The 27,487-nt window shown below is 44.3% G+C and overlaps 1 protein-coding gene across 6 annotated transcripts in view; it reads right to left on the bottom strand.

The window, feature by feature from the left end:
* LOC124147658 (transmembrane protein 135-like) overlaps positions 1 to 27,487 on the bottom strand; it is a 219,053-nt gene that overhangs the window by 158,879 nt on the left and 32,687 nt on the right. For all 6 annotated transcript variants that reach the window (XR_007217921.1, XR_007217920.1, XR_007217919.1 and 3 more), the window contains 2 exons: positions 23,590 to 23,623; positions 3,888 to 3,953 (listed from right to left, as the gene is read on the bottom strand). Coding sequence is in view for 3 of the 6 variants with exons in the window: in XM_046518346.2 (XP_046374302.2) it covers positions 3,888 to 3,953; positions 23,590 to 23,623 (100 nt within the window). In the remaining 3 variants the exon portion in view is untranslated. The remainder of the gene's footprint in view (positions 1 to 3,887; positions 3,954 to 23,589; positions 23,624 to 27,487) is intronic.

Raw genomic sequence — 27,487 nt, 5'->3', positions numbered from 1 at the left:
TAAACTATTTATTTAATAAATTTGCAATCTAAAGAAAACCGTTTTTTTATTTTTCTCTGCCATTCTCTTGTTTGGTAAATGTCAGTTGGTCTGTTTATCTACTTCCACTACAAAAGTCAATTTCAAAATATCAAATGGAATACTGTGCATCAGAGGAACTAGAATCGTGTACCCCAGGCAAAAGTGTATCTCTCTTACAGACTCTTGGGCAATTTCCCATAATCATTTGCAAATGTTGACCAGTCTACATCGCAGGTACATCTCAATTTATCTGGCTCATTGGAAGTAAATCAAGAAGTATGCCAACAGCCAAATGAAACTTTATATTAAATTAAAACCCCAAAAAATGATGATGAAGATGCCATTATTGCTACAATGATAATCAATTTAAGATTTTATGAGCACATTTTAGAGACACAATTAGAATCCCCTATAAAACATTCTGCACAGTCAACAGTTTACATTTCAGAGTTGTACAACTTTAACGCCACAAACAAAACAAACAGCACTGGATGAGGTGAGCTAAAAACTGACTTGGTTAAAACACTGATTTAGTGTTATTTACACTTTATATTATATTTTTGCTGCATTTCATGCAAGAAGTACAAGATTTCTAATCAATATAGGAAAAACTGTATGGAGAGGATATTTCATGTGTCGAGTGAAATATCATGTTTCTATCATCGAGTGACGGGTAGAAAGGAGACATTTTCATGAGTGGTGTAGCCATGAGTTCAAATATCTTCTTTCCTGTCACGAGATGAGAGAAACATGATATTTCACAAGGCACATGGAATATCCTATTCATAATATACTTTTTGTGTAGCTGTCTACCGGAAAATTAAATCATTTCATTACAAATGTAAAACCTTGAAATGTAAATTCTCACCACCTAACACCCAGGGATGTTTCACCACCCCTTGTAATTGCCACTTAAAAAGTAGTTCTGTGTTTATAAAATCTGAAAAAATATAAAGAAAAGCAAAAAAAATTATTGAGGGTCACGGAAATTCTTTATCAAACATTTGGATATTTTTATATACCAAATCAACTTAAATAAAGAATATTCTTGAAATCTATGAGTCAGCTGTTAGAAGCGAAAGAATACATGCTGGTCAAGTACCGATAACAAAAATGCCACTTTGCGAAACAGTCTCGATTGACAAGTTAAATGAGAAATTTACAGTTCACAACTAAACATTTTCAAGAGGATAATAACACATGCCATAAATGACCATCAGCAACTATTCTGCCTTGTCAATGTGGAACTAAACTAAAAGAAAGACAACAGTTTGTCTACGGGATAGACATTTACGATAAAGGGAGACAATTTGTGGGGAGGTAACTCTTGTATGACAATAGTTCCGTCAAAGTGTTATGTTCACTGCAGTGAAATATCAAGTGTTGCATTCACTTTTCCCATTATCGGAAAACTCAATCTTTCACATTGAATTCTATAATAAATTATTTTATCTGCAAAAAAAAACATAAGCAGAAAATGATATCTTAGGCTTATAACTAAGGCAGTGTTAGAAACAGGTACTAGTTCTATAGTCCTTGCCAAACTGACCAATAGTTAAAGTATGGTAAGGACTTGTAGATATTTTCCAGTTTTAATGGTTTCACTACATGTTACGACAAGAACAAGTGGACTAAAACTGTTTGTTTCTATAGTCATAGTATAAGAGTGAGTGAGTATGGTTTTACGCCGCTTTTCGCAATATTCCAGCAATATCACGGCGGGGGACACCAGAAATGGGCCATAGTATAAGATGATCCGGAAAAGGATTTGTCAGATATCAAAAACATATATTGTTTCAAGCCCCATACACAAGGAGCCCCAGTGAGATGCGAGATGTGAGACGCAAAAATCTAGACTTGTTTCATCGAGGGCTGCAGCACTACATACAATAAGGACTGGGTGGTAGGGAAAATAATATGGTTAAGGGACTGTGACACAGGCTAGATGCTCAGACTAACATGCAGTCTAGATAATGGCTTTGATTAAATTGAAGGTGAGGTGAGGTGAAATGGGGTTTAACGTCGCGTCCAAGATTATTGCACTTATATAGCAACGTGCACGTCTTTGTGTGTGTGTGTGGCTGCTTGCACTAGTCCAGACTGATGCCGATTTATAGTGCTAGCTCACTGAGATACCATGCCGCAGTTTAACATGAATACCCCACTCAGACACAGTATACTGACTCCGAGCCGACCAGTCCTTGTTTTAGCCCCTTAATGCCAAGCGCCAGACAGGGTAACAACAAGTACCATCTTTTAACCTCTTTTGGTATGACGCGGCCGGGGATCGAACCCCGAACCTTCTGCTCTCCGGGCGGATGCTCTACCATTAGACCACGGAGGCGGTCTTAAATTGAATTGGGTACTCTATAGTAAAGGTGCTGAGGCTGCTTTCTTATACGGACAGCTTCTCTCCGAGAGGGGCATCACATCACAAAGACATCTGTATCACTTCATGTTCCCCAGCACAGGCTCAGCTGCTCTAAATCAACACATCTATCTTCAACCACAATTTTTGTAACAGTGACTTAATGGAAGATCATTTTTATAGATTACATCTTTGGAAGTGAATTTCTTAAGGCATTCCTGTAAATATTAGAAAAAATATGTGTCAACCAGATGATTCATATCCTGGGAAGATCCCAACAAAAATAACTGAAAAGTATTTATGAAATAGACCTACCATTCTGAAAAATAAACTAAATAATTCTGTGAGATATGTCTTGTTGTTTTTTGTTTGTTTGTTGATTAACGCCGCACTCAGCAATATACCCGCTATATGAAGGCGGTCTTTAAATAATCGAGTCCGGACCAGACAATCCAGTGATTGACAACATGAGCATCGATGCACGCAATTGGGATACGATGACATGCATCAACCAAGTCAGCGAGCCTGACCACCCGATCCCGTTAGTTGCCTTTCACGGCAAGTATGGGTTTCTGAAGACCTATTCTACCCCGGATCTTCACAGGTCTGTGAGATATGTGAGGGAATGTTGTTAATATGGCTGGTACTAGGACTGGTAACACCGGTACTCGGGTCGGGTGGGTCTTGAGTAGGACCCGGATACCCACATAACTACCCGCACCCATGGTTAGTCACGTTACATATTGCTTAATGACAAAAATTCACTATACATCAGCGGTTACACTACAAGTCGCTAATGTTCCCATTTCTTTATGATGATGCCACATTCCTTTTGACTTGTGTATATTTGAGTACAGATAAAGCTTCAGCTAACTTAAGTGTACGCATGATCTGATCATTTGACACATGTATCTAAATAGTTTTTGCAAAGCTGCTGTAAACAAATCCCAATCATAGGTTTCGTACCCAAGTCTTGTGACCTACAGTGGTTACCCGGGTAGGGTCGGTAATAGGGGGTCGGGTACCCGGTAGTAAATTTGGACTCGCCCTTGCCCCAGCAAGAATATGTGGTGCCCTGTTGTCATACAGACCCGAAACAAATATATCCAATACGGCAAGTCTATAATACACTACTCAAATTTGCTAAGAACCACACCTTTGACTAATGACCATTTTGGTCCTTAGCAAATGTTGAGTAGTACAGTTGGCGAGTCTAGATTACTGCTTCTGAAAATGAAGTCTGTGGGCTCCTTTTTATTATTTTAAAACATAATTTAACAACTGTTCTGTAACATATTTCATTTCAGAGACTAGATGTAAGTCTAGATATCATTTTCCAAGGCATGTTTGTGACATAAATATGTCTTCCAAATAAGTGAGTGAGTGAATGTCGTTCCTCTCCAATGTACCTGCAAACACTGATGATTTCTTCAATTTTATGTTTTATTATTTTTTTTCTTTAATTGAAATCCACTTGTGGAGGCCCCACAACACCTACCTCTCCATGTACGACTGGCTTGATGAGGCCCCTGAATTTGGCCATTCTGTACGCTGTCTCCAGTGCCTGAAACACAACACAAACAAGGGTTACCTCCCTTTGACAATCTGAAACCATGGGCGGGTGGTTGATCGGAGTAGTGCAAGTCAAGGGAACAGTGGCAGTACAGACTACCAGGCTCTGTCAGACGCCTGATAACAGGGGCGGCAAGACGTACTGTCAATCTCCCAGGCTAAAACCTCCAACTTGTGCTACTCCTCGCTGGCAGCATCTTAACAATGAAAGCCCCAAGAACAAGTTGCCGTCTTCTCCCCTCTACTTGAATCCTCACTCCTTCAACCCAGTGGTATCATTTCTCCATCAATCAATTACTAAAATGCAAAGATCTTGTTCGGGCTCTGCTGTGTTATAAGTAGAAATTATTTACCATGTGATTATGACTTCATTTCGTTATACTGTATGTTGCATGCCATTAGGTATTCTGCATTAACATAAACAGCGCTATGGAGGGAGGCAGTCAAATCTTGCATATTTCTGCTTGGTGTCTGATGGGAAAAGTTATATTTAAACTCATGATACAAGAGCAATAAAAGAAGCATTAATGGTTTCTGAGAACATTATCAGACATGTCATCATAAATCTGGCGGTGTGGGATGGGACGAAGATGAATGTGACAGGGAGGGGCGAGGGACGTCATGAAGCAACTCATCCTGCACCGTCCTGTCACATCTGGCACTGCCGTGAACACACCAGATACAGCCAGGCAGTCTACCAACACCCTGTCTCCTGTCACACGGTCTGTCAGCCAGATAGAGTCAGATACAGGAAAATACAGCATATAGCTGAAGCCTTATACAGGAAATACAGCATATAACTGGTGCCTTATACAGGAAATATAGCATGTACCTGGTGCCTTATACAGGAAATATAGCTGGAGCCTTATACAGGAAAAATAGCATATAGCTGAAGCCTTATACACGAAATATATCACATAGCCAGATCCTTATACAGGAAATATAGCATGTACCTGGTGCCTTATACAGGAAATAAAACGGGAGCCTTATACAGAAAATATAGCATATAGCTGAAGCCTTATACAGGAAATATATCACATAGCCAGATCCTTATACAGGAAATATAGCATATAGATGGAGTCCAATATAGGGAAATATAGCACACAGCTGGAGTCTGATACTGGGAAATATAGCATATAGATGGAGTCCGATATAGGGAAATATAGTATATACCTGGAGTCCGATATAGGGAAATATAGCACACAGCTGGAGTCTGATACAGGGAAATATAGTACATGGCTGTAGAGTGATACAGGGAAATATAGCACACAGCTGGAGTCTGATACAGGGAAATATAGTACATGGCTGTAGAGTGATACAGGGAAATATAGTACATGGCTGTAGAGTGGTACAGGGAAATATAGTACATGGCTGTAGAGTGGTACAGGGAAATATAGTACATGGCTGTAGAGTGATACAGGGAAATATAGTACATGGCTGTAGAGTGATACAGGGAAATATAGTACATGGCTGGAGAGTGATACAGGGAAATATAGCACACAGCTGGAGTCTGATACAGGGAAATATAGTACATGGCTGTAGAGTGGTACAGGGAAATATAGTACATGGATGTAGAGTGGTACAGGGAAATATAGTACATGGCTGTAGAGTGGTACAGGGAAATATAGTACATGGCTGGAGAGTGGTACAGGGAAATATAGTACATAGCTGGAGAGTGATACAGGGAAATATAGCACACAGCTGGAGTCTGATACAGGGAAATATAGAACATGGCTGTAGAGTGGTACAGGGAAATATAGTACATGGCTGTAGAGTGGTACAGGGAAATATAGTCCATGGCTGTAGAGTGATACAGGGAAATATAGTACATGGCTGGAGAGTGATACACAGACATAGACTGAGCCACAAAGACAGCTCTGATCTCTTGGGTTTGTCTGCCTCCAACATTACTCCCGTTGTTTATGGCCTGTTCATGTCACCTCACACTTATAACTACATGGCACAGAACATTACATTTCATATTGTGTGAAGATCACCTGTTGTGTGGTTTTCATGATGATTTAACCATAGCACTGGCACACACACACACAGAGAAAGTGGAGGATTATTATTTTCTTCTGAACATGAAAACTTTGCATGTCTCATGATTTAATCAATCAACAAAAAAGGTTTTATTTTTCTTGTTGAATTACTAAATTCCTGTGCAACATAAGGGTTCTGGCAAATTGGATTTGAAACGGTTTAAAAAACCTCATCAACAAAGAAATCCTACACTTAAACAAAACAAATGAAACGGTTAAATTATGACACACAAAAAACAGAGAGTTAGTATGGTTTTACTCCGCTTTTAGCAATATTCCAGTAATATCATGGCAGGGGAGCTCCAGATATGAGCTTCACACATTGAACCCACTCAGGGAATTGAACCCGGTTCTTCGGCGTGACAAGGAAAAGATTTACCCAGGAGGCTACACCATCAGTGTGTGTGTGAGTGAGTGAATTCCTGCTGCTGTCAGCAACATCACAGCTTGCAAAACAAGAGGGACAGTGTGTAATGTTTGTTTGTTGTTTAACGCAACACTCGGCAATATTCCAGCTATATGACAGCAGTCTGTAAATAATCGAGTCTGGACCAGGCAATCCAGTGATTGACATCATGAGCATCGATCCATGCATAGGATGTCATGCATTACCCGATCCCTTAGTCGCGACAAGCATGGGTTGCTGAAGGCCTATTCTACCTCAGTGTGTAATGAGTGGAGTGAGGGAGGTGTTTTGTCTCATAATATTCAAGCAATATCACAGGGACACTCAGTATGTCCTAGTGAGTGAGTATTGTCTTGTGCCACGTTTAGCAATATTCCAGCAACATGATGCAGGGGGCACTTCGTGTTTATTAGAGCCTCTGCCAGGCAAACCAGTGGATGATAGCATGAGCAACAATCCAAAACACTAGAGCACAATGTCAAACTAAAATGGAACTAATTTTCACATTTTCTGTCGGTAGATTGAAAATGATTAATTAAGATTTCCAACATTTGTTTAGCCACATACCGTTTGTAGTACAGTCTGTTTATGTTGCGTGTCCATTTGAGGCTTTCTTGTTTTTGTACAGGCCTTCGTAGATATTGTTTGTTTAATACAGTTTTCAGACGGCTAGGTTCCACTTGTTTATAAAGTTTACGGTCTGCTAGGCTTTTTCCAGGTCAAGTTTCTACCCATACTGACTGTTTCTATGTTCTTGTCTCGGGCTGACGAGACCTAATATTCTCTTCCCATCATCCCTAGCGGCATGGTTTAAATTCCCACCTTTCGGTGTCATTGGCTAGCTAAATGCTACCCGAACACGTTTGTTTTTGTTCCCCGCCCACCCGCCGCCTTTTCTGTTCAGTATATTGTAGTTGTCTGTCCCGGGGGGTTGAAGCCTAGGTACAAGTTACACTCTCCTAGCAACTAAATATTTTCTCGTTAAGTTTAAATATTATAACTGAGCTCATTTGTATTTAAGTCGTTCAAGTATACACTTTCCTATTGTGTTACTTTTGTGCTATACATTGTACCTGGTCTGCATCTTTTACCTACTTCGGCCAAATAAATCTAGTCATTTTAGTCCTGTTGTGGTTCTTAATTATTCATATTTATGGTTGTTAAGTATATTTCACACTTCTACCCATGATGCTAGAGAGCCTGGACACCACTGATGTGGAGAGAAATCTTCCTCTAACAGCAGGAATGATGTCATCATCATTTGCATAATGCTTGCCAGGCAGTTCTTACTTCAAGTTTGGGAAGAGGTGGAACTCTGACAGTACCAAGTCTGGTGAATACTGCTAATGTTTAATGACTTCAGGGGGCGGTCAGTAGCCTAGTGGTTAAAGCGTTGCTCATCAGGCGGAAGAACCAGGTTTGATTCCCGACATGGGTACAACGTGTGAAGCCCATTTCTGGTGTCCCCCGGTGTGATAGTGCTGGAATATTGCTAAAAGTGGCAAAAACCATACTCACTCTCAATGACTTCAAAACGACAGTCTCACATTACAGCTATGTGCCAAGAGACTTGAGCACAGGTGCATTGTCCTTGTGAAACAACACACCAACCGTGAGTTTTCCATGACATACAGCCTTGATATTCTCATGCAGCTGCCTAAGCAGATTAGCATAATATTGGCCATTAATGGTCCGACTATTCAGGAGGTAGTCCAGCAGTAGGATTCGTTTGAAATTTAAAAAACCCCGAAGCCATCACCTGGAACAGACTTTGCACACTTCTTCGGAGATTTCATATGTTTTCACCTACTCTTGTTTCATCTCTGGTTGTTAGTGGTGAACCCAAGACTCATCCATGGTTACAAATCGCTCAACAAAATCAGCTGGATCTGCTTCCAAATGACGTAAATTGTCCCCAGAGATGATGATGAGGGGTCAGAAGCCTGTGAACCTTTGTCATGTCCAGATCATTCCTCAGGCCGTTCTCAACACTCATGAGAGACGCCTACTGTATTGGCTACTGGAACCTTTGGCATGTCCAGATCATTCCTCAGGCCGTTCTCAACACTCATGAGAGATGCCTACTGTATTGGCTACTGGAACCTTTGGCATGTCCAGATCATTCCTCAGGCCGTTCTCAACACTCATGAGAGACGCCTACTGTATTGGCTGCCGGAACCTTTGTCATGTCCAGATCATTCCTTAGGCCGTTCTCAACACTCATGAGAGACGCCTACTGTATTGGCTGCCGGAACCTTCGGCATGTCCAGATCATTCCTTAGGCCGTTCTCAACACTCATGAGAGACACCTACGGTATTGGCTGCTGGAACCTTCGGCATGTCCAGATCATTCCTCAGGCCGTTCTCAACACTCATGAGAGACGCCTACGGTATTGGCTGCCGGAACCTTCGGCATGTCCAGATCATTCCTCAGGCCGTTCTCAACACTCATGAGAGACGCCTACTGTATTGGCTGCAGGAACCTTCGGCATGTCCAGATCATTCCTTAGGCCGTTCTCAACACTCATGAGAGACGCCTACTGTATTGGCTGCTGGAACCTTCGGCATGTCCAGATCATTCCTTAGGCCATTCTCAACACTCATGAGGGACGCCTACTGTATTGGCTGCTGGAACCTTTGGCATGTCCAGATCATTCCTCAGGCCGTTCTCAACACTCATGAGAGACGCCTACTGTATTGGCTGCTGGAACCTTTGTCATGTCCAGATACTGTATTGGCTGCTGGAACCTTTGTCATGTCCAGATCATTTCTCAGGACGTTCTCAACACTCATGAGAGACGCCTACTGTATTGGCTGCTGGAACCTTTGGCATGTCCAGATCATTCCTCAGGCCGTTCTCAACTCTCGTGAGAGACGCCTACGGTATTGGCTGCTGGAACCTTCAGCATGTCCAGATCATTCCTCAGGACGTTCTCAACTCTCATGAAGGTCTTCCTGATCATCTTCCCAGCCCTCTCTTCCCTCTGGAACTCCACTGCCCACCTCCTAAAATTGACACTATGTCCGCATGGATGGCTGATGGAGTTAGCCCTTTCATTTAGGAGATATCTGGTGACAGTGTGGTAGCCACTTTTGTTCCTTTTCCTCAACAGAGAATACCTAGTCACCTTGGTGCCTACAGAAAGATGCAGCCTGGTTGTGTATTTGTTTCAAATCCAGCCTGTATTAAGCATGGATAGTATTGTAATTAATACATGCAAACTGTTGAATACATACTTCAAAGTAAGGGTCAGAACTATGAAATCTATGATCTTGGTCCATGATCCCAATTTGCCCCAATTATGTCTCTAGGTTTGTCAGAACAATACCTGTGCTTGTGGGTTTCACCAAACTGGTAAATGTAAACATCGGAGACCTGCATCACTTCAGGCTTTCCTCCAACATTAAGATGACACGCTGTGATATAACTGGAATATTGAACACCCCATTTGATCACCCACTTCCAACACTCCATTTGATCACCCACTTCCAACACTCCATTTGATCACCCACTTCCAACACCCCATTTGATCACCCACTTCCAACACCCCATTTGACCACCCACTTCCAACACTCCATTTTACCACGTACTTCCAACACCCTATTTGATCATCCACTTCCAACACCCCATTTGACCACCCACTTCCAACACCCAATTTTACCACTCACTTTAAAAACTTTGATCCCCCTGTGTGAACTCAGGGTCAGAAGAGGTCCCCAGGACATCATGCTTGTCACAAGGGTCAACTAAATAGGGTAGCCTGGGTGATGGCATCGATTCTTACTCGTGCTTTTAGTCACTGGTTTGTCTGACACAGCCTCAGTTATCTACAGGCCATCATATTGCTCTGATATTGCCGACTATGGTGTTTAACAACATTCACAAACTTTGCATCCTCAGTTATCCAGTGTATCAGATCTCATATCTCTATATACCTCGCACCCAATTGCCCCTGGTTACTTCGGAGCCCGACTTGAACGGCACAACACTACATTAGTCATCCAATCAAATTACTCCCACAAGCAAGAGAAATTCTGTGCTAAATTAGAGATAGGAGATATGAAGATGGTGATGTCACCGCCAGAACAAAACTGTGGAGGTTAATGAGTCAAGGATATATATATCATAACAGAATACACACACAATACACTGGCTAATTGAGAATGCCAACTTGATCACCCATTCACATTCTGCTTCCTGAATTTGAAAAAGCCCATCTACATGTAACCAATATAACACTTTCAATCTGCAGAATATGCATGAAGAGGAATTTAATATTATATATACTACTCAAAAGAAGTCAAAGAACACCTGATTTTTTCATATGACTATAGTTAATCTGTTATGATATGTCAGATTAAGTCCAGGCATATGAAAAAATAAAATATTCTTTTAAGTAGTATACATTGTTCATTTTTATTGATTTTCATATCCAATGTAAATTGAACACATGCATCGTTTTATTTGTATAACAGTGTGCCTGGTGGCTACTGGACATTGAGATCAGGTATGTGTGTGAGTGTATGTGGCAAGACGGCGACAATCTGAGAGGTTGGTCTGTCTGGCCTGAGCGAGACGGCGAGGGACAACGCAGCAAGCTTCACGCAAACACACAGCCATTTACTGAGTATTCACAGCGCTATGATTAAGGCTTACACTTGGCAAAGCTGAGTGTTCAGGTTTACCTTAGAGACAATTGAAAGAACAAATTCCTCAACACCTTTGGCCATTGTTGAAATTCTGCTGGTGGACTTTCCCTATTTGCTGAAGATAAACTGGAGAGTTGAAGGTCAGGTTAGGGCTTGACAATTACCTGCCACAACCACCTTGCTATTCTGATGATGGGGTCTTCCACTCTCCAGGATAACATCACAGTATGGAAAGTCTCATCAGACCAGAGACTGCAGTACATGTGACTTCACCAGATTGTCCAGTCTCATCAGACCAGAGACTGCAGTACATGTGACTTCACCAGTCTCATCAGACCAGAGACTGCAGTACATGTGACTTCACCAGTCTCATCAGACCAGAGACTGCAATACATGTGACTTCACCAGATTGACCAGTCTCATCAGACCAGAGACTGCAGTACATGTGACTTCACCAGTCTCATCAGACCAGAGATTGCAGTACATGTGACTTCACCAGATTGACCAGGCTCATCAGACCAGAGACTGCAGTACATGTGACTTCACCAGATTGTCCAGTCTCATCAGACCAGAGACTGCAATACATGTGACTTCACCAGATTGTCCAGTCTCATCAGACCAGAGACTGCAATACATGTGACTTCACCAGATTGACCAGTCTCATCAGACCAGAGACTGCAATACAATACATGTGACTTCACCTGATTGTCCACCAGATGTGATGCACCAAGCTGTGACACCATCTTTTTACTGCAACATTTTATCCCAAAGCTATTTCATCATCAGGACCACCTGGTTTTGACACAAAGTCTGTCACATCATCAGTATCACTTGCTGGGATGTCAAGGTCAACAACATCACCAGCTGGTGTGAACCTTTGCAGTCAATGATATGAAGTGTGTTGTAAAAACCAGTGTTGTTTTTAAAAACACTGAATACCTTGAAAGCTCAAGCCTTGTCATCGCAATGGCTCTCTACCATTCTACTATGTATGACCTGGTATGATGAAATAGCCCAAGGCATTGAAACCATTGCATCATATCACCCAGGCTGTTGAGTGATATGAGTGAGTGAGTTGGGTTTAACGCTGCTTTTAACAGTATTCCAGTTATATCGCAGCGTGTCAGCTTTATGTGGGAGGAAAGCCCGAAATGATGCAGGTCTCAAGACATTTACCACTTCGGCGAAACCCACGAGAATGGGTATGGTGCTGACAAAACTAGAAACATAATCGGGGCAAACCGGGATTCACAATCATAGGTTTCTGGCGTGCCCAAGGGACAGAACTCTGCACAGTGAATCGCGGTTCCTTAGACCACTAGGCCTCCCGTACCCCCTTGAGTGGTATGAATATATATCCCTAGGATGCAATGTGACAGCCACAACTCAGCCTTACACTGTACAATGGTGTCATAATACTACAAATGAAATTCTTTGTATTCTGAGATGATTTTCTTATTTATATTAAACAAGAAATAATATTTTAAGAAATTATTCAAATATTAATCCTCTAACAGAAAAATATTAAAATTATGGAACAGTTTCTGGAGCCATCTTGCTTTTAAATCACCCAGGGAAAGGTTTCATTTTATAATTAACTAACATGAGGAATTAAAGAAGCTAAAATGAGTGAAAAAATGATAGTTCTGTCCAAGGTTTAACCTTGACCTACAAAACTAGGGGTCCAGAAGACATCCAATAATAAGTTTCAAGGGTCTCTGAAGGAAATATGGGGTCCTGTAAAGTAATGAAATGGTGTAGTGTACTGTACTGTAAGAATTGATATACTTTAATTACAACACCATTCTATCACAATCAATATTATCATGCATTCCAAAGGATGCAATATTGTTATTTTTCCGTGTCCATTCTTTACTTTGGAGCGTACTTGACGCGCACGTCGGCATCACCTAAAACTCTGTCTGTCATATGACCTCTTTCGATAACTTTCATAACATTTTCTCAAATTTATACTACCAAAATGTAACAAAAATATATTCTCAAGGTATGTTCTCAGCTTCATAATTAATTTTGGGCTAAAGAAGGCAAAAATAAAAGTATCTCTCAGGGCATGAACTGTTGAAAGATACAGCAATCCTATTACGCAGCTAACTGTGTGTCGGGGCCTGAGCACAGCCTTGCTCCAAGGCTGTACTGAAAGAAAAGTCCTTGGATGCATCGTAATTCTATCCTGCTAATTGGCAAGTCTAGATATGTGGACAGTACACTCCAGTCTCTTATAGGAACAACTTGTTATTATTTACGGAGTCTAGAAATAATGATTTAAACTTATAAATATTGCCTTTTAGACATGTGCAAGTCTAGTCTGAGCATTACGCCACATTCTGACTACAATCAGTCTGTCGTGAAGCCTGATGCAAGATCAACAGCAGCAGGAGGTGGGGAGGTCTAGCAGATCACTCCCACAGTACAAAGTGCACATTCTTCAATCGGTGGCACTCACGGAGCAGATTATGATCGTTTAACTTTGATGTCTGACAGGCTTCTCCTTCTTCTGTCTATAATATATGCACGCTCATTCCCACATCTTGAGTGAAGTTGACAGCTTGCCGCCTGTAGTCCCAGAAAACCCTTGTATACTCCGTACCCTCAAAATCCGAGTCCACATTCGTGATTGTGTTCTCAGTGTTTGTCTCCCAGTGTTCTGATAAACTTCCTCTCAGAATGATTATCCAACTTCTAATCCCCCAAATTTCATTCTGGAAAGGCTGTTGAGGTAATGAGAATGGATTAGGACTTGATGTTTCAGATTCAGTGTGCTGTCACACACCTTCTTCCTCAGACTGCAAGAACTGACCAATTATGATCAATATTGAAAACATGAAAGAGTTCTCTTCTCTTCTGTAACCAGTACAGGCTGCGATCGACTCCTACCCTGGTGACTCGGGTCCTGGCTCATCAGTGGGGACAGGCCAGTCATCAATATGTGTTCAATACAGAGCCTATGCAATCGAATCGAAATAAATAATCCCCCTGAATTTCACATAAGAACCTTCAAAATTAAAATCTATTTTCCATATAAACAAGCAGTGTGCTTGTTCATACTTTTCACAAAAGCAAATTATTATTTCCGAAAGTTTGCCAGTGACTGAACTTACAAAGTCAAGTATTACCAAATTATACACAGACACTAACAAATCGGATGTGTCCTTGTAATTTCCAAGTATAATCAGATTTTAATTTGAAATTAGGATGTAATTCAGCTACTTAGCCCAGCGCTGGGAGAATAACAAAGTAGGGCCTTTGTCGAGGTGAGAAGGATAATCCGGCCTGCCATTGATCAGGTCCGGCAATACCAATCTCCCCACCACATCTGACTGTGTGTCAGTACCTGGCGACCTCTGGAGACAACAGCTGGAACAAAGTACAACAGAAACACCACAATCCCGTCACACTGGGCTACAAACACTAGGAATTTCGCCCAGGAAAGGACTGCGTAAACTACAATAGCATTACTGAAGTTGCTACAACTGAAGGGCAGATAACTCAACAAAATGTTAGTGATGGTAATACAAGAGGTGAGGTGAAATGGGGTTTAACGTCACATCCAAGGTTATTGCACTTATATAGCAACATGCATGCACGTGTGTGTGTGCGTGTGGCTGCTTGTACTAGTTCGGACTGACGCCAATTTATAGTGCTTGCCCACTGAGATACCATGCTGCGGTTTAACATGAATACCCCACTCAGATACAGTATACTGACTCCGAGCTGACCGGTCCTTGTTTTAGCCTCTTAATACTGAGCGCCAGACAGGGTAACAGCAAGTACCATCTCTTAACGTCTTTAGGTAGGACATGGCCGGGGATCGAACCCCGGACCTTCCACTCTCAGTCCGTAAATACTAGAGAGTTCCACTGGCATATAATGACACAAGCTGTGAAAGTACCCAACAGCTGTTACCCAACTTTCCCCCTCTTCTCCTTGTCCTCCCAACACAATATAAGATAATCTCATCCATATGAATGCGACGATCTCTAGAAAAGCTATTCATGGTTGACAATAGTGGGACAACTGGTGACCAAGAAATGAAACCATGGCTGATATTAGTGGCATAATTGAATCAGTCTGTCACCTGGCATACACTGTTTGTATAGGATTAGTTGATTGAGTCACATGTACATTAAAAATGTTCAATATATATGCACTTCTCTGAACCATGTTTCATGACAAAGAGCAAGCAAATACTTGCGAAACAAAAGCACTATTTTCTCAAAGACCCGAACATCAGAACATACACCCATGCACTTTCAGGCTGAAATAATTATGTCCGAACCTTGAGCTTAAGACAACTACATTTATGACCCTTTCTTGGGACTCTCTTAAAGGAATGAAGTATGAGGATTCCTTTAGAGATTTAGAGTGATATTCATCACATATTTAGTATAGTATTAGCTTTGTATGGTTACAAACTTCACGAACCTTATGTTCCAGTGATAATCCTGACGATTTTGCAATTCTAATGAAACAATTGTACATTGAGTGAGTGAGTTGTGTTTAACGCCGCTTTTAACAGTATTCCAGTTATATCACGGCGTGTCAGCTTAATGTGGGAGGAAAGCCCGAAGTGATGCAGGTCTCAGACGTTTACCACTTCGGTGAAACCCACGAGCACGGGTATGGTGCTGACCAACCTAGAAACATAATTGGGGCGAACCGGGATTCGAACCCACAATCATAGGTTTCTGGCGTGCCCAAGGGACGCAACTCTGCACAGCTAATCGCGGCGCCTTAGACGACTGGGCCACCCGTGCCCCCAATTGTACATTGAAATTCATCTGGATTTTCTTGATAAAAGTTTAAAAACATAATATCTAGGACTAACTTGAATCAGATTTCAAAAATATGAAACTGAATAAACTGAATGAGAGCAAATTGCAAGCTTTTTTATACATTGGAATATTCTAATTACAGCAATAATTGATTGCATCATGTCTATTACAGTACCAGGCTCACCTGTCTGTTTCTGATCTACCTGTGCTCAGGTGTGTTCCCAGATCAGGTAAATGTGCATTGCTCACTAACATGATGAAGAAATGTTTGTATGAACACCATTTCAAAAGTATATATCTTAGCCTTGCGACCTCATTTTTCCACCAAAAGCTCAACGTCAATTTCACAGCTGCTAGCATGTGTTTCAGGTCTGAAAGCAACACCTTGTTTATTTCAGAATTTTCAAAATGCATTACATTATCTTTCATCACAAACCACTTTGTCTTTGTTTTCAAATCTGATATGTGATAATAAGTGTACGCACAAGGAAACACACAAGCTTGCTTCTTGATCAGTGAATTACATGACAGCCCCTAGGACCAGTCTCCAGCTGTAGGCTTGCAGGCAGCTCACCTTGCCATAAACCCTCACTTATGAGGGTTCATCTCAGCTGGCCGTGTTGTTAATGTGAGTTCCCCCACCTGGCCACTGTGTTTGGGTATTATACATACTGACAGCTTTATCTACATCCTCCATGTGTCAGCAGGTTTTCCCTGCAGGATATACATGTCACATCTCCCATTCAGATGAGTGAGGTGCAAAAACTGCACATTCTTCAAGTAATGGCTCCTTCAGGTTTGAATGGCTTGTGTAATCAGTGCAGTATAAATAGCAACAGACATAATAATGACAAGTCTATCAAATACAGATGGCAGACTCATTTTATGAAACATGTTTAAAGTGACTGATTGTACCGGTTCTAAATATTTTGAAACTCCACCCACCTCTACTGCCCATACCCACAACTAAACCTACCCCACCCCAACTAAAGCCACCCCACCCCACCCCAACTAAACCTACCCCATTCAAACTAAACCTACCAAACCCAAACTGATCTAAACCTACCCAACCCAAACTAAACCTTCCTAAAATGAACTAAACCTACCCACCCAAACTAAACCTACCCTACCCAAACTAAACCTTCCCAAAATGAACTAAACCTACCCACCAAAATTAAACCTACCGAAAATGAACTAAACCTACCCCAACCAAACTAAACCTTCCCAAAATGAACTAAACCTACCCAAACTGAACTAAACCCTCCCTAAATATACCCCACCTCTATTGTCCATACCCATCTGAACTAAACCTACCCCACCTGTACTAAACCTACCCCACCTGAACTGAACCTATCCCACCTGAACTAAACCTACCCCACCTGAACTAAACCTACCCCACATGAACTAAACCTACCCCACATGAACTAAACCTACCCCACCTGAACTAAACCTACCCCACCTGATCTAAACCTATCCCACTTGAACTAAACCTACCCCACCTGAACTAAACCTACCCCACCTGAACTAAACCTACCCAACCTGATCTAAACCTATCCCACTTGAACTAAACCTACCCCACCTGAACTAATCTTACCCCACCTAAACTAAACCTACCCCACCTGATCTAATCCTACCCCACCTGAACTAATCCTACCCACCTGATCTAAACCTACCCCACCTGAACTAATCCTACCCCACCTGAACTAAACCTACCCCACCTGATCTAAACCTACACCACCTGATCTAAACCTACCCCACCTGAACTAAACCTACCCTACCTCTTCTGCCCATACCAATGTACCCCACCTGAACTAAACCTACCCCACCTGATCTAAACCTACACCACCTGATCTAAACCTACCCCACCTGAACTAAACCTACCCTACCTCTTCTGCCCATACCAATGTACCCCACCTGAACTAAACCTACCCCACCTGATCTAAACCTACACCACCTGATCTAAACCTACCCCACCTGAACTAAACCTACCCCACCTGATCTAAACCTACCCCACCTGAACTAAACCTACCCCACCTGAATAGCCCCAGGACCTAAGGCAAACAGCATGGAACATGCCCAATGAAGACGTAGCCTAAATACGCTACTTTAGCCTACAATCTTATGTAATTAAATCCTGCATGAAACAATCAGCACACAGAAATATTACCCTTCCCGAACCCTTCCCGTACCCACGGTAACAAGAGAAAATCATGACTCCCACATAATTTGCAGCTCACTTGACAGATTTACGAGGAGGAAGATTAGCTACTTTTTTTTATTTTATCAATAACCCATCATTAAAGCAATGATTTTAGTTTCGTCTCATTCTAATTAAATTTTATAGGGGAGAGTATCAGCACAACAGCACGACAAGGTGCGGTATGTGGAGGACTGTAGCTGCCATCCCTTGGGGGAGAAAAGTGTGGAGTTGTGGTAATTGGGGGGAGAAGAGCGCAGTGTTGTATTGGGGGGATAGAAGAGCGCAGTGTTTGAGGGGGGTGGTGAGGAATTGTGGTTTTGGGAGTAGAAAAACATGGGTGGTGTTGTGGTATTGGGGTAAGGGGGAAGAACTTGAGTGCAGCATTGTACTGGGAGGGGGGAAAAGAGCATGATGTTGCACTGGGTGGAGAAGAGTGTGGTGTTGCAGTGTACTGGGGTGGAGAAGTGGGCGGTGTTGTAGTGTACTGGGTGGAGAAGAGGGCAGTGTTGTAGTGTACTGGGTGGAGAAGAGGGCAGTGTTGTAGTGTACTGGGTGGAGAAGAGGGCAATGTTGCAGTGTACTGGGTGGAGAAGAGGGCGGTGTTGAACTGGGTGGGGAAGAGGGCGGTGTTGCAGCGTACTGGGTGGAGAAGAGGGCAGTGTTGCAGTACACTGGGTGGAGAAGAGGGCAATGTTGCAGTGTACTGGGTGGAGAAGAGGGCAGTGTTGTAGTGTACTGGGTGGAGAAGAGGGCAATGTTGCAGTGTACTGGGTGGAGAAGAGGGCGGTGTTGTACTGGGTGGGGAAGAGGGCGGTGTTGCAGCGTACTGGGTGGAGAAGAGGGCAGTGTTGCAGTACACTGGGTGGAGAAGAGGGCAGTGTTGTAGTGTACTGGGTGGAGAAGAGGGCAGTGTTGTAGTGTACTGGGTGGAGAAGAGGGCAATGTTGCAGTGTACTGGGTGGAGAAGAGGGCGGTGTTGTACTGGGTGGGGAAGAGGGCGGTGTTGCAGCGTACTGGGTGGAGAAGAGGGCAGTGTTGCAGTACACTGGGTGGAGAAGAGGGCAATGTTGCAGTGTACTGGGTGGAGAAGAGGGCGGTGTTGTAGTACACTGGGTGGAGAAGAGGGCAATGTTGCAGTGTACTGGGTGGAGAAGAGGGCAGTGTTGTAGTGTACTGGGTGGAGAAGAGGGCAATGTTGCAGTGTACTGGGTGGAGAAGAGGGCGGTGTTGTACTGGGTGGGGAAGAGGGCGGTGTTGCAGCGTACTGGGTGGAGAAGAGGGCAGTGTTGCAGTACACTGGGTGGAGAAGAGGGCAATGTTGCAGTGTACTGGGTGGAGAAGAGGGCAGTGTTGTAGTACACTGGGTGGAGAAGAGGGCAATGTTGCAGTGTACTGGGTGGAGAAGAGGGCAGTGTTGTAGTGTACTGGGTGGAGAAGAGGGCAGTGTTGCAGTGTACTGGGTGGAGAAGAGGGCGGTGTTGTACTGGGTGGGGAAGAGGGCAATGTTGCAGTGTACTGGGTGGAGAAGAGGGCGGTGTTGTAGTGTACTGGGTGGAGAAGAGGGCGGTGTTGTAGTGTACTGGGTGGAGAAGAGGGCAGTGTTGTAGTACACTGGGTGGAGAAGAGGGCAATGTTGCAGTGTACTGGGTGGAGAAGAGGGCAGTGTTGTAGTGTACTGGGTGGAGAAGAGGGCAGTGTTGCAGTGTACTGGGTGGAGAAGAGGGCGGTGTTGTAGTACACTGGGTGGAGAAGAGGGCAATGTTGCAGTGTACTGGGTGGAGAAGAGGGCAGTGTTGCAGTGTACTGGGTGGAGAAGAGGGCAGTGTTGCAGTACACTGGGTGGAGAAGAGGGCAATGTTGCAGTGTACTGGGTGGAGAAGAGGGCAGTGTTGTAGTGTACTGGGTGGAGAAGAGGGCGGTGTTGTACTGGGTGGAGAAGAGGGCGGTGTTGTACTGGGTGGGGAAGAGGGCGGTGTTGCAGCGTACTGGGTGGAGAAGAGGGCAGTGTTGCAGTACACTGGGTGGAGAAGAGGGCAATGTTGCAGTGTACTGGGTGGAGAAGAGGGCGGTGTTGTAGTGTACTGCGTGGGGAAGTGGGCGGTGTTGTACTGGGTGGAGAAGAGGGTAGTGTTGTAGTGTACTGCGTGGGGAAGTGGGCGGTGTTGTACTGGGTGGAGAAGAGGGCAGTGTTGCAGTGTACTGGGTGGAGAAGAGGGCAGTGTTGTACTGGTTGGAGAAGAGGGTAGTGTTGTAGTGTACTGCGTGGGGAAGTGGGCGGTGTTGAAGTGTACAGGGTGGAGAAGTGGGCGGTGTTGCAGTGTACTGGGTGAAGAAGTGGGCGGTGTTGTACTGGGTGGAGAAGAGGGTGGTGTTGCAGTGTACTGGGTGGAGAAGATGGCGGTGTTGTAATGGGTGGAGAAGAGGGCGGTGTTGCAGTGTACTGGGTGAAGAAGTGGGCGGTGTTGTACTGGGTGGAGAAGAGGGTGGTGTTGCAGTGTACTGGGTGGAGAAGAGGGCGGTGTTGTAAAGGGTGGAGAAGAGGGCGGTGTTGCAGTGTACTGCGTGGAGAAGAGGGCGGTGTTGTAATGGGTGGAGAAGAGGGCGGTGCTGTAGTGTACTGGGTGGAGAAGAGGGCGGTGTTGCAGTGTACTGGGTGGAGAAGAGGGCGGTGTTGTAGTGTACTGGGTGGAGAAGAGGGCGGTGTTGCAGTGTACTGGGTGGAGAAGAGGGCGGTGTTGTACTGGGTGGAGAAGAGGGCGGTGTTGCAGTGTACTAGGAGGAAGAAGAGCACTGTGTTGTGGTTGTGGCACTGGTACCATCGACCAGTAACCACCCTCCTCACATCTCCCGTGTCTTCTGAATTACCCCCTCAGTGGCTGCAATGCGACCTGACTGAACCTGATCAGATTCCTACCACACACAGTTGTTACTGTGAAACAGTAGAAACAGTTACTTCATCTGAGACTTGTTTTGATCTGCTAGTACTGCAGTAAAAGATTTGTTGAAAAACAGTTGGAGGAATCAAAAAGCATGTTTCTTTGCCCTCTTTTTAAAAAATGTTTTGAGGACAGAAAAAAGTTTTTGAAATCAAACCTTAGTCTTTGAAAGGCTTAATTGTTTGATAGGCATCACTTAAAAGTTGACAGATGACAAATTAGACACAATTTATGGATAACAACTTCTTTATTTACTGTAAAGGCGACGTTTTGGTATAGATCCTTATACCGTTGTCAAGCAAGGCTGACATTGCTTGCTTGACAACGGTATATGGATCTATACCAAAACGTCGCCTTTACAGTAAATAAAGAAGTTGTTATCCATAAATTGCCTCAACTTTGTCTTTGAATGGCATTTAGAAGTGATACACATAAGGATGTGAGTTCATGGACGTCTCTTCCCTAATCAAATGTCTATACTGCCACATGTTATTTTGTTCAAAACTCAAATTTCGTTATTATGATAGTAAATTTAATAATAATGGATTCATATATTGTCACAATCTGACTACATAAACCCCGAGTGCCCTTACTGACCTGTACAAAAACTGATATGAGATAAGGTCATTTATTGTGTCACATTGGCAGTTGACCAAAATATATTTGTAAGAAAAAAATCTGACAACTCCTAAATTCCTTTCAGTGAGATGTGCTCTTTTGTTGAAACAATATTTCAAATAAAACCTCACCAAACTTCACCAATCACTGACATTTTTTAAAAAGATTTCCTAAAGAAAGGTATTTTCAGTTTGGCACCAAAACCTTTTGTACTTTTTTTCAGATCTACTAATGAAATAAATCCTGTAGACCAAGAAATAAATAAAACTGTGGCTTACTTTCAGTAATTCAAAATAAAACTTTCTCAGATCTAGACATTTTAAGAGATAAATGATTCTAAACACAAAATGAGAATCAATGCCAACAAGTTAATACTGCAATCTACATGCTTGGGACTGTGTTGTTCGTGACCTTCACCAGGAGGTAGCCAAGGTCATCAGTGAATAGTGAGTGTGGTTTTAGTTAGTGAGTGAGGTTCCTGCAATATCATGGCGGGGGACGCCAGAAATGAGCTTCACACTTTGTACCCAAGTCAGAATCAAACCCACACCATCGGCTTGACAAGTGAATACTTTAACCACTAGGCTACCCAACTTCCCCGTCCAAGGACATTTCAATTAAGACATTTCAAATGTCAACACTAAGATGCTTTAATTTTAATAGGATATTTATATATTTTCAACATTTGCCAGTAATAACCAACACATATTAATAATCAGTGTTATTTATAATTTTGGAATGCAAGAAAGAAACCCAAATCAAGTCTACATGTCAGCAAGTCTACATCACAGTGTTAATAATATCTGTATAGGGCTGATGGTCCTAAAACTGTTATACAAGTTACTTCTTAAGTTATGTTGGTGGTTTCAGAAGGACCCCAGATCAAGTCTACATGTCAGCAAGTCTACACTACTGGGGTGACCTCAACAGTGTCGACACCCCTAAATTTCATGTGGTGTATTTCTTTTTGTCACAGAGGCTCAATGTTAGTCTGGGTGTGAGACTCAGTGATATGGAGCAGTTGTAGGGACATTAGCATTAGTGTGTTAAACATGGCTGTGAGGTGGTGGCAGGAGTGTTACAGAGATGTGTGGGACTTCGGCAAGACACAGCAGGCACAGCAAGTGACAGCAAGGCACAAGACAGCAGGTACAGCGGGAACCAGCAGGCACAGCAAGGCACAGCAAGGCACAGCAAGGCACAAGACAGCAGGTACAGCGGGAACCAGCAGGCACAGCAAGGCACAGCAGGCACAGCAAGTGACAACGGGACACAGCAAGGCACAAGACAGCAGGTACAGCGGGACACAACGAGGCACAGCAAGGCACAGTGGGATACAGCAAGGAACAGCAAGGCACAAGACAGCAGTTACAGCGGGACACAGCAAGGCACAGCAAGGCACAGTGGGCACAGCAAGGCACAGTGGGCACAGCAAGGCACAGCAAGGCACAGTGGGACACAGCAAGGCACAGCAAGTCACAGCAAGTCACAGCAAGTCACAGCGGGACAAAGCAAGACAGCAGGACACAGGTTCCAGCCACATGGGAAGATCTCCGGACACAAACCACACTACATCATTCCATCTAACTGTGAGCAGTAAAGCAAAAGCAAAAGGATTTTCAAATTGTTCCACATTCCCACACCAAGAGAGGAAATAGATGTCAGATTGATTGTGGACAAATAGAGAAAACTCTATAAATAACAAGCTGACAAATGTTAGGCAATTTTCTACAGGCTGCCAGTTTGAAGCAATTATTTGAGAGAAACTGGGAGCTTTGTTTAGATGGGTTTGGGAGAGGTCAGTAGCCTCACTGCCAAATGTTGGCTCAAATGGGCAGGGGTCAAAGCAAATATTGTGGCCTGCTGAAACCGAACAGAGGCAGCCATGTTGAATTTTGCAGTCATGTGCTGTGTTTTGCATGTGGCTCCAAACTGTGCTTGAAGCAGACGCGCAGCGAGGCCACCACTGGGCCAGCAACTCACCAAGTTTGTAAGGTAAACAGCCAGCAGTCCCCGCCTAAAAAAGAAACACCAAAAATCACGTCAGATCAGCAAATAAAACGTCCCCAGTATTTGTGAACATGTCTTCATCATTGTCCACAAAGCACGGGGCACAAGGTCGATCTGTGGACAGAGGGACAATAACAGGATGCAGTACATGACGTAACAGCCCACGGACTACAAGTGACACAGCAAATCAACATTAAATGTACAAACAATCACACAACCGATGCTAATTGAATTTCGACAGATAAGTTGATATAGTGTTGTAATCGTGACAATCAGACCCCACGCCCTTCTCCCCTGCTAGCTTGTCACACATTCATGAAATAACTGCCGGGAAGTGTGTAATTTGCCCACAAAAACAAGTACCTGCCACGAGATTCCAGGTAAAGCCTGACCAAACACCTCTCCCTCCCTCCACTGACAACACTATATTTAACCAGTGCTTTATTTACATCCTCCATTCTAGCCATATCAAACAAATTCTGATGCTTGCAAATCAAGAACATACAAAATTGCAAGAATATTTGTATTTTTTCCTCCCAAAGTGAAAGGGGCATTCATACAGCAGGGGAAGCACTCAATCAATGGGCTCCATCCCTTTGCCCCTGTCAGTCATTCCTGGCAGCAAATGCTTTGTTGAGATCATAATGGAAGCAAGTTTTACTTCATAATGGTCACATCAGAAGTCAGGTTATCCTGTCATCCTCGATTCCTTCATTTTTATGGTGCCCTGTTGCTGTTAATCCATTAGAGCCAGTCAAACTAAACATGGCTGTTCAGATGTGGTCTTGTGGTGACAATTTGTCTACTCAGCCCCAAAAGAAGTTGCGTTTCTTTTTTTCTTACAGAATCAGCCCTGGCCTTGAAATAAAATTCCGTTTGAAAAACAGGTGGAAATTGATGCGACTGAACAAGAAATGAAAAACTTTTCTATTTTTGCCCAACACAGAATTTACTCAAAAAGAAAGTCCTTCAAATAATATCAAAGGCATTGAGTAGATTATGTCATTGTTGCTGGGATTTCATCAAAGACTGGTATTGAGAGTCTGTGAGGACATGACAAGCAGAGGGCCAGTGTGTTTCAAGCACTGCAGTATGCATCCAACACTCCACGTACAATGATTAAACAAGGACACTTGATGCCTATGGAAGGACAAGTTCGTGCTTTTCCAGGAAAGTTTATATTCCTGATTAACATATATAAATTAGAGGGATGAGAGGGGGTGGTCATGGAGGATAGAGTGAGTGAATTAATATTTAACGTCACATCGACATTATTTCAGCCATATCATGACAAGGAGGTTAGAGGTGGTGGTCATGGGGTTAGAGGAGTGGTCATGGAGGTTAGAGGTGGTGGTCATGGAGGTGAGAGGAGTGGTCATGGAAGTTAGAGGGGGTGGTCATGGAGGTTAGAGGAGTGGTCATGGAAGTTAGAGGGGGTGGTCATGGAGGTTAGAGGGATGATCATGGGAGTTAGAGGGGTGGTCATGGAAGTTAGAGGGGCAGGTCATGGAGGTTAGAGGAGTGGTCATAGAAGTTAGAGGGGGTGGTCATGGAGATTAGAGGGATGATCATGGGAGTTAGAGGGGTGGTCACAGAAGTTAGTGGGGGTGGTCATGGAGGTTAGAGGGGGTGGTCATGGAGGTCAGAGGGATGATCATGGAGGTTAGAGGGGGTGGTCATGGGGTAAGAGGAATGATCATGGGAGTTAGAGGGGGTGGTCATGGGGTAAGAGGAATGATCATGGGAGTTAGAGGGGGTGGTCATGGGGTAAGAGGAATGATCATGGGAGTTAGAGGGGGTGGTCATGGGGTTAGAAGGGTGGTCATGGAGGATAGAGGCAGTGGTCATGGGGTTAGAAGGGTGGTCATGGAGGTAAGAGGAGGTGGTCATGGGGTTAGAAGGGTGGTCATGGAGGTAAGAGGAGGTGGTCATGGGGTTAGAGGGGGTGGTCATGGAAGAAAGAGGGGGTGGTCATGGGGTTAGAAGGGTGGTCATGGAGGAAAGAGGCGGTGGTCATGGGGTTAGAAGGGTGGTCATGGGGTTAGAGGGGGTGGTCATGGAGGTTAGAAGGGTGGTCATGGGGTTAGAAGGGTGGTCATGGGGTTAGAGGGGGTGGTCATGGAGGAAAGAGAGGGTGTCATGGGGTTAGAAGGGTGGTCATGGAGGTAAGAGGAGGTGGTCATGGGGTTAGAAGGGTGGTCATGGGGCTAGAAGGGTGGTCATGGAGGATAGAGGCGGTGGTCATGGAGGTTAGAAGGGTGGTCATGGAGGATAGAGGCAGTGGTCATGGAGGTTAGAAGGGTGGTCATGGGGTTAGAAGGGTGGTCATGGAGTTAGAAGGGTGGTCATGGAGGATAGAGGGGGTGGTCATGGGGTAAGAAGGGTGGTCATGGAGGTTAGAAGGGTGGTCATGGAGGATAGAGGCAGTGGTCATGGGGGTTAGAGGGGGTGGTCATGGAGGTTAGAGGAGGTGGTCATGGGGTTAGAAGGGTGGTCATGGAGGATAGAGGCGGTGGTCATGGAGGAAAGAGGGGGTGGTCATGGGGTTAGAGGGGGTGGTCATGGAGGTAAGAAGGGTGGTCATGGAGGATAGAGGGGGTGGTCATGGGGTTAGAAGGATGGTCATGGAGGTTAGAAAGGTGGTCATGGAGGATAGAGGCGGTGGACATGGGGGTTAGAGGGGGTGGTCATGGAGGTTAGAGGAGGTGGTCATGGGGTTAGAAGGGTGGTCATGGAGGATAGAGGCAGTGGTCATGGGGTTAGAAGGGTGGTCATGGAGGTAAGAGGAGGTGGTCATGGGGTTAGAAGGGTGGTCATGGAGGTAAGAGGAGGTGGTCATGGGGTTAGAGGGGGTGGTCATGGAAGAAAGAGGGGGTGGTCATGGGGTTAGAAGGGTGGTCATGGAGGAAAGAGGCGGTGGTCATGGGGTTAGAAGGGTGGTCATGGGGTTAGAGGGGGTGGTCATGGAGGTTAGAAGGGTGGTCATGGGGTTAGAAGGGTGGTCATGGGGTTAGAGGGGGTGGTCATGGAGGAAAGAGAGGGTGTCATGGGGTTAGAAGGGTGGTCATGGAGGTAAGAGGAGGTGGTCATGGGGTTAGAAGGGTGGTCATGGGGCTAGAAGGGTGGTCATGGAGGATAGAGGCGGTGGTCATGGAGGTTAGAAGGGTGGTCATGGAGGATAGAGGCAGTGGTCATGGAGGTTAGAAGGGTGGTCATGGGGTTAGAAGGGTGGTCATGGAGTTAGAAGGGTGGTCATGGAGGATAGAGGGGGTGGTCATGGGGTAAGAAGGGTGGTCATGGAGGTTAGAAGGGTGGTCATGGAGGATAGAGGCAGTGGTCATGGGGGTTAGAGGGGGTGGTCATGGAGGTTAGAGGAGGTGGTCATGGGGTTAGAAGGGTGGTCATGGAGGATAGAGGCGGTGGTCATGGAGGAAAGAGGGGGTGGTCATGGGGTTAGAGGGGGTGGTCATGGAGGTAAGAAGGGTGGTCATGGAGGATAGAGGGGGTGGTCATGGGGTTAGAAGGGTGGTCATGGAGGTTAGAAGGGTGGTCATGGAGGATAGAGGCGGTGGACATGGGGGTTAGAGGGGGTGGTCATGGAGGTTAGAGGAGGTGGTCATGGGGTTAGAGGGGTGGTCATGGAGGTAAGAAGGGGTGGTCATGGAGGAAAGAGGGGGTGGTCATGGAGGAAAGAGGGGGTGGTCATGGGGTTAGAGGGGGTGGTCATGGAGGAAAGAGGGGGTGGTCATGGGGTTAGAAGGGTGGTCATGGAGGAAAGAGGGGGTGGTCATGGGGTTAGAGGAGGTGGTCATGGGGTTAGAAGGGTGTCATGGAGGATAGAGGGGGTGGTCATGGGGTTAGAGGAGGTGGT

This window comes from Haliotis rufescens, unplaced genomic scaffold (assembly GCF_023055435.1).
Source record: "Haliotis rufescens isolate VD_foot unplaced genomic scaffold, xgHalRufe1.0.p SCAF_32, whole genome shotgun sequence".
Taxonomy (NCBI): domain Eukaryota; kingdom Metazoa; phylum Mollusca; class Gastropoda; order Lepetellida; family Haliotidae; genus Haliotis; species Haliotis rufescens.
Note: the sequence above shows the minus strand (reverse complement) of the source record. Positions and strands in the feature narration are given on the sequence as shown.